This window comes from Dicentrarchus labrax, unplaced genomic scaffold (assembly GCF_905237075.1).
Source record: "Dicentrarchus labrax unplaced genomic scaffold, dlabrax2021, whole genome shotgun sequence".
Classification (NCBI taxonomy): domain Eukaryota; kingdom Metazoa; phylum Chordata; class Actinopteri; family Moronidae; genus Dicentrarchus; species Dicentrarchus labrax.
Window position 1 is genome coordinate 26,177,746 of NW_026136720.1, and position 8,435 is coordinate 26,186,180.

The 8,435-nt window shown below is 38.8% G+C and overlaps 1 protein-coding gene across 1 annotated transcript; it reads left to right on the forward strand.

The window, feature by feature from the left end:
• The first annotated feature begins 1,341 nt into the window (after nucleotides 1–1,341).
• On the forward strand, nucleotides 1,342–2,632 carry LOC127352409 (coiled-coil domain-containing protein 106-like). Its single transcript, XM_051380746.1, has 2 exons — nucleotides 1,342–1,483; nucleotides 2,308–2,632. The coding sequence occupies exons 1-2, from the start codon at nucleotides 1,342–1,344 to the stop codon at nucleotides 2,613–2,615; spliced, it is 450 nt and encodes a 149-aa protein (XP_051236706.1). The 3' UTR covers nucleotides 2,616–2,632.
• The last annotated feature ends 5,803 nt before the right edge of the window (nucleotides 2,633–8,435 follow it).

The window sequence follows — 8,435 nt, forward strand, 5'->3', positions numbered from 1 at the left end:
TCCTCATCCAATCATCCAAAGGGAGCCACCAGTCACGTCAAAGATCTGGAGAAGGTGGCTAATGGCTATTTGCCGTTTCGTTCAGCGCTTGGAGAGTGAAGAGGGAAATTCGTGTAACAATAATGGTGAGTTAAGCACTAGCCTGTTAATTGAAACTCCCCCTGAGTTTTGTAAGCACATCATAACACCCGTCCCCGGGCCGTTTACGTAGTTAAAGAGTAGTAAACCCTATCCTATTTATCTGCAGTGTAGAGGCTAATTAGCTAATGTAATTTTAAGCCAGCTGAGTGCGTGAGTGTGCACGTGAGCTGGGTGAATAGTAGGAAAGAAACATTACCATTAACATAAAATGTGAATGTAGGTGCATGTAATGCTTTAGTATGAACCACATTTTGTAATGAAAAATAAATTATGCACTATGCAGTCATTACAACAAGAAGAGCTTTTGAATCTTGTGTAGATTATTTAGGTTACCTTTTGACAGTTATAGTAACATGATTTCTTAAATATTTTTTACAGCCTAAGGCCAAAAAGAAATTGTCCCTAAAAGTCCCTAAAGATGACTCGATGACTGAGGTGACCAAAAATGACCTGGATGGTAAAGTTTTCTTTGTCAACTTTCAAGGAACTTTAATACTTAAATAATTAGCTTGTCCAAATGTGTTTAAACACTTCAAGTCCTCCATTCATTTGTTGATTTTGTTGTACCTATGCCATACTGTAGGTCCTGAAGATAAAGGAAGCTCTGGTCCAAGTTGCAGCAGTATTAGCAGCATTGGATCAGGTAATGATTTCTCATTTTCTAGCAGTGTATCTTTGTTGTCTAAAATTTCATTTCTTGCTAGTGATTTTTCTGCCTGAGATTAAAGTTGTTGGCAGATTTTGTCAGTATACATATACAAATCAAGTTAAGGCACACACCATATCTGGTCCACTACTTTTGTTGCATGCATGTCATTCTCTCTCTCTCTCTCTCTCTCTCACTCTCTCTCACTCACTCAATATTGTCAAATCATAATCTTTTTTGTATCCTGATCTAATTTTTGTTTTTAAGGATCAATCTCCAAAGTAGAGTTCCTAGAAGCCAGGATCCAATGGCAAGAAATAATAATAAAGGATCTTGAGCAAGAGCGCAATTTCTTGCGTGAGCAAATCATGGGAAAGACGAAATCATGTAAGTGATTTGGGAGCAACTTGTATCTGCAAAATATAATGTAATTGTAATGAAAGGTGTGATATATCTTCATAACAATCTGAGCTTTGTCTCATCTATCCTCTTTGATCAAACCTCAACCAAAAGTATTTACTTTGGAGGACGACGATGAGGATGACGATGGCAACATGGATGAAGATGACGTCATTCCCCCATTTTCTCCAGACATCTGTGAGTCCTTGGACAGTGATGTTGTCATCCAAAGACGGAAGACATGTTGGACACAGCCATCTGCAACTGTGGCTGTGCCTGGAAAAGCTCATGTGAGAGGTAAGAATGGCATAACTTGAACCACCTGCCCTGTTAGCAACAAGTGGTCATGAAAAGTAATTATTAATAAAAGCGTTGGAAGAGCTGTTAAAAATATGTTATGAAGTAATTATGAGGCAAAAATACAGATCTTCAGTTCTAGATTCTGAATATACTAGGAATTTGATGATAAATAAGAATTAAATGTCTTAAGTCAAAAATGTGGCTTTCATCAAGAATAAAGCTCCATTTTATTTTGCAGCATTCACACAAATTATTATTCAACATCAAATGTATTGCTAGAAAGATTTGTCACTCAGAAGTAAACATAATTCTGAACCGTAAGAGGCAGAGCGGGTCGTTCCTTAATCGGAAGGTTGTGGGTTCGATTCCCGGCTCTTGGTGCCACATGTCAAAGTATCCTTGAGCAAGATACTGAACCCCAAATTGCTCCAGATGCCATGCATCGGTGTGTGAATGTGTATGAATGTTAGTTTCTGTTGATGGACTTTGCCATCACTGAGTGAATGTGTGTGAAAGGGTGAATGTGGCACGTAGTGTAAAAGCGCTTTGAGTGGTCGGAAGACTAGAAAGGCGCTATACAAGTACAGGTCCATTTACCATTTACCAACTAAACTTACAGAGTATCATTTTTGTATTGAATTCTGAACCACATATTGTGCATGGAATCATATCAGGAGATGAGCAGATTGTCCCATTCCTAGAATATGCTTCATACTTTTATCAAAAGAGAAGTGACCAATTTGAGCAATTTCAGCTGACCTTAAGCCGTTGTTTGTGCTCATTTCTCGTGTTCTTTTGTTTTTGTTTTATATATTTTTCAGTGAAAGGGCCAGCTGAGGTTATCAGCAGATATAAAAAAGTCTTGAAAAGCTTAAGCAAAGTCCGCACCATGACTGAAGCCTTCAGAATTAATGGCGTGGCCCGGGGAACCTTCAAGATGACTGCTGCAATTGCAGAGCTCAACACTGTAGATCCTGAAACCTTCAAGACCCTGAAGTATGATCCTTCAACTGAGACCCTGCAGTCCTTTGCTAAGAGATGTGCAACCCACATTACCCCGGAGAAGAAGAGCATTATAGAGGACATGAAGGCCAAATGCCAACTCCTCCCCTTGTTGATGAAATATTAAGACCTGATGCAGTAATTATAGAGCAAGTTTAGGCTGTGAAAGTGCAATGTTTGTACAGTTCAGTACATTTGTTCTAAGCATTGACAAGTGTAGTTTAGCTGATAAAGAGCAAGTTTATGTTGAGCTGTGCAGGTTTTATATTTTTTAGATTGTGCAATATTTTGTATTTCTGTACTTAATATTGTGCAGTATTTTATATTGTGCTGTTTTTTGTAAGCAGGCAGATTTTGGTTAAAGGATCACACAGATTTTCAACAATAGAGTACCTGTATTATCATACAGTATGACCTGCTTATACATTTGATACCATATTGTATGACATGTTTATATACACTGATACCCATTACCTGTAAATTAAACTACACAGCAAGTTCACGCAGTATTTGTTGTCAGCCTTGGCAAAACCTGAACCAGTGGTTTAATAAATGAGGTATTTGTACTTGTGCTGTCTTTGTTATTCTACCACTGAATGAGAGGGAACCTATAGATAGATCCATTTTTTTTCAAGGTGTAACCCATCACTTGTTCATTGCAGCAGTTATGTGCTATAATATACTAACAAAGTGTGAAAAGGAGGCAACTTTAAATTAGGGAACATGTGTGGGTTAATAAGTGTTCGACTATTAGTGAATTATGATCAAGATGTCACTTTAGTATGGGGAACATATTCTAAGTAACAAAGACTTAATTTAGAGTTATTTGGACACTATTAACACTTGTAGTTTTGTCTTTTGTTATGTAAAAACAGACCATATTCATTAAGTGTTATTAAGGGAGAATAACTATTCTTGTGGTGGTACTACCACCTTATAAAGTCCATACTAAGCAAAGCATATTGAGATTACTATTACTATTATTACTCATAAGCAATAATTCTGAGGTTATTGAGGGAAAACTCTTAGTTAATGGCTTACTGGTTGTATAATAAGGCCATGCAGAATAAGGCATTAATAAGCACTTAATAATGATTATTTAAGAGCCAATTTGTTACTAATTTGCATGCTAATAAGCAACTAATTAATGGTGAATAGATGTACCTTAATATAAAGTGTTACCGTTTTTTTTTTTTCCCAATCAGGAAATCGAATAGGACGATCGCCAATCAACAATCTCTCATTGTTAAATATTGTGAGTGTGGGCCCCAGACAGAAGAGCAACCAGCCAATTTCTCCACCCTCCTCCATATCAATAGCAAATATGAAATCATAGGACCAAATCTCAAACGGCAGTGATGGGGTGAGATTTTAGAATGCAGAATGTTAGTAAAAGAGTATGGAGCTATCATCTGCTCCTCCAAAGCTCGCCAAGACACTTGAGCATCAGATTGAAACCAAGTCAGGAGAGGTCTAAGTGTGAAGGCCCACTCATAGAACTTGAAGTTCGGGAGAGACAGGCCACTGGCTTGCCTTTCTTGCTGCATAGTGGTGAGCCTAATGCAAGATCGTTTGCCACGCCACAGAAATGTAGTTACTGCTGACTGTAATTTGCTCCAATATTGAGGGGGTGGGGGAAGGGGGAGCATCGAGCTAACAAAATTGACTCTGGGCAGAATATTCATTTGAATTATGGCTACCCTGCCACGAAGTGAATTTGGCAGGTTAGACCACCTGTCCAGATCCGCCACAACTTTGTTAAGTGTCTTCCAAAATTGTTTTTAATTATTGTCTGTATGGAGGAAGAGATATCTATCCCAAGATAAGTGAAGTTTTTAGTGACTGGAATAGATGCAGGGATGGGAGCATTACTCATGGCCTGATTTAAAGGTAGCAAAGTTGATTTCTGCCAATTTATTTTGAAACCAGAAAGCTTGCCGTAATGTTCAAAGGTTGACAAAACATGTGGGATACATTGCACTGGGTTGTTTATATACAATAAAACATCATCAGCATACAGTGAGACGTGATGGTGTGTTCCTCTAATGGAAATTGGAGAGATTGTAGGTGAGCCGCAGATGGCTTGTGCCAGTGGTTCAAGAGAAAGGGCAAATAACAGAGGGCTAAGAGGGCAGCTTTGTCTTGATCCTTTCGAGATAGCAAAGGGAGAAGAGCTAGTTTTGCCTGTAAGCACTACAGCAGTTGGGATATTATACAGCACCTTAATCATATTAATGAACGGCAAGCCAAACCCCATGAACTCTAACACTGACCACAGAAATGGCCACTCCAGGCGGTCAAAGGCCTTTATTGCATCTAGTGGAAGGACAGCAGCAGGGGAACTTAAGCCCTGAGCACCATCTATAACATGTAATAGTCTTCTAACATTATCTGTAGCAAGTCTAGACTTTATAAAATCTGTCTGGTCACTATGAACCAATTCTGTCATATGGCCTTGAAGCCGCCGGGCCATTCATTTCGCGTAAATCTTTAAATCTGTATTTAAAAGCAAAAGAGGTCTGTAGCTGGAGCACTTAACTGGATCCTTTCATTTTTTAAGAAGCACTGAAATTAATGCCAAATTAACATCCCTAGAAAATGATCCCACTCTGATTGAATAATGGATCATGTCCAATAACAGCAGTCCGATCAGGGGCCAAAAGGTGAGGTAAAATTCAGGTGGAATTCCGTCCGGCCCTGGTGATCTACCTTTACGCATGTCCCTAACAGCTGCCTCACACTCCTGCAATGTGACAGGGCCATCTAGCTTTATGGAGTCAACATTACTAAGGCGGGATAGTTTAATGTCATTTAAGAAATAATTGCAGACATGTTTGTCAAAATTACTTTCCGAATTATATAACTCCTGATAAAAGGAGGCAAACGAGGCTTTACTTTTTTTGGGTCACATTGTATAGTGCCTTCTTTGTCTTTAATGCAAAAAGGATCAGCAAAGTGCTCATCCGTCTGAAGTTTCATTGCTAGTAGAAGACTGGGTTTTGAAGAGTTAAAATAGTAAGTTTGTCTTGTTTTATGCATGAGGAATTCTGAACGGCACCTCAGAAGAGAGTTAATCTCTTTTTTTAATAAGTTCCGAGTCGCAGCGCTGCCTCTCCACCTCCTCTAGCATATCCAGACGAGCCTCCGTGCTAGTCATCCTGGTTAGCATGTCGGCTAGCTTACCCTTAATTGCCTCAACAGCTCTTCTTGTTTCTGAGACGTCCTTGCAGATGTCTGCAAGTGTTTGGCTTGGTCGTCTGATAGTTTCTGAAGAAGTTTGTGTATTTTAGCAGTGGAGATGGACTCATCCGTGTCTTCACGCGCTGGCGATACAGGAGAGGCATGGGTAGCTTTTGAGCTAGCGGTAGCCCTGGCGCTTTGCTGTTGTTGAGACACATTTTCGTTTTTCCGGGGATTTGGCATATCGGTAGTGTGAGAAGCTTATAATCGGCAACTTGTGAGAAAAAAACAATGTAATAAATTGATAATGCCTATATATTCACACAAAATGTAAACTAGTGGAGCTGCAGCCTCCAGCCTAAGCAGCCATCTTGCTCGGCGTCATCACATGACCCCCTTACAACAGTAGTTTTGTAGTTGCCATAATGCATGTAGATGCAACCTATTTGACATAAGCTGTTATGAGAACATTTGTAAATGCCAACAAATGTGGACAATATGTACATTTTCGCACTCTAATCCCTCCTGCAAAATTCAATGGTATTTTATTTTTTAACATTATTTGTTGCTGCAGTAACAAACATGGCCATAACTCTGTGGTCCTGAGTTACTTTTGAACAATTCACCATTGTGCCAACAAATATTTCCAGATACAGATTTACAAGACTAAGATTCTACAGCCATGCTAGCAGCCTCTGTCAGGCTGTTTAGGACCCATTTACACTTCAGATATATTGCATATTCAACACTTATTTACACTGAGCCAGGGAGCATGTCTATGTGCTGTTCCCAAGGACTTAAGTTTCCTGGCTTAACAAGGCCAGCTTTTTTGTTTTGTAGAGTAAATCTGGTTAGACCTGTTCCTCAGGAGCTTCTGGAGGAATCCTCAGATTCTGGTTGCTTTACTGCATTATCAGGAGTTCATAGGTGCATAAGTATCTGCCATGGAGCTACATACAGACGAGGGATCAAGTTTGAAGGTTGAAGGTTAGGTAGATTTGGTTTGCAGTAAAAGACAAGGCATTTATCTTATCAAAAATATAAAAACAACAAACAACTCAGAAAATAGACAAACATGATATAAACATGATAATGATAAAGTGCTTCAGGCTCTAAAAATCAGGAATTACAAAGAGAGAAAAAAACTAAAAGAAATAACCACTAAAATAAAATAAGGTTAGAATTCAGGTGAAAACAAGTAAAACTCAACAAAGCATATTTTTATACCGCTTCGTTCTACATGGGAAGGAAGGAAGAAGCTGAAAATTCACTGTGTCGTCATTTAAAATCGAGCTAGTTTTCCGTTGTATCTGTCTGGTGTACAGGGATGCTCGGTTAAACTGTGACTCACCAATCAGCTTAGTAGACCATTTAACAATTTGGTTAAGGGAGTTTCTGTTCTTTAACGCGAGATTTCCAAACCAAGACACCACTGAAAAAAAGGAAAATCATTAATGTTTAAAAGTTTGGCACAGGCAGTCAGTTATAGGCAAGAAAATTGCTTAGAAGGGCTGATGTCATTCTCTGACAATCAAAAATATTCCACAGGTAAGTTGTGTGTGATCATCTAACAGCTGCATTTACAATTAGTTTAAGTACTACAGACAAAGCATACCTACACCTAATTTAACCATATTCATTTCACCATATCACAATACAAACACCCACCTACTTAGCTGTGTGCTTACAGTAAAGAATGTCAGAGTTCTTATAGGCACGTTCTAGGTAGGCCCTTATAAGAATTCTGCAGGTCCACACTCCCAAATGCCCTGTATTTTACGATGGTCAGTGAACTAGACAAATGGCCCTTCACTGACCTGCTTCTCTACTAAACAGCCAACAATAATAAACTGGACGTCAAGGGGCCCTGCTTGTTTTAGCTGGGGCAGCTGGCTAGTGAGCACAGAGAGAGGTCACCTCTCTAGATGACTTTGATCAGAGAATGGAAGGCACTTGGGGACAAAACTAGGTCTTGCTGAAACTATTTAGTCTGTGGGATGTGCTGGTCTATTCCAAGACAGCTTGTAGGTTCTTAATTTGAAACCTGTGCAGAAAGTTTTGTTGATGGTAGCTCAGTATCAAACAAACAACAACAAACAAATAAACATGCCAAAGTAGAAATTAATCAGTGAATGGGAACAGTATGTCAAAGACAGAACATAACAGCAGACTATGACATGACTGTGTTACTGCATGCACAGAAAGCAGCAAGAAAGCTACATCCTGACTGATGCATGGTTGTGAAAGCACTGTCCACTTGATGTTACAAATCCTCAACATTGGACACAAATTTATTGAACTAATGCACCCCTCCCTATTTTCACGAGTGGATCAGGAGTTGAGTTATCATTGTAGAGGTCATTATATTATGAATATTATGTATAGGGTAAATTGGGTGCAGTTTGTTTTTGAATGTATATTGTATTAGGATAATCCTGTCAGCAGTAGCCTGAGTAGCACACAGACAGGTGAGCTTCAAAGCTGTGATCACTTAGAATGTTCTTTTTACTTGCCATTTTTCAGTTGTAACAACTTGACAAAATTTTGTAACTACAACTAAATTTCGTAAGTAGATAAGTAGATATCAAGTAAATTAACGGGACATTAAGTTCATAAGCTGAAAAATTAAATACATTTGAACGTTTTTGAGATGGTTTAAAAAAAGGTTCATGTTAGAGATGTCTCTTTCTGTTATTGGCTGCAACAAGGGGAGGACAGACTCTTAGTAGAAGTTTGAAGATTGTTTACAGCAGACAGTTGGTTCAAA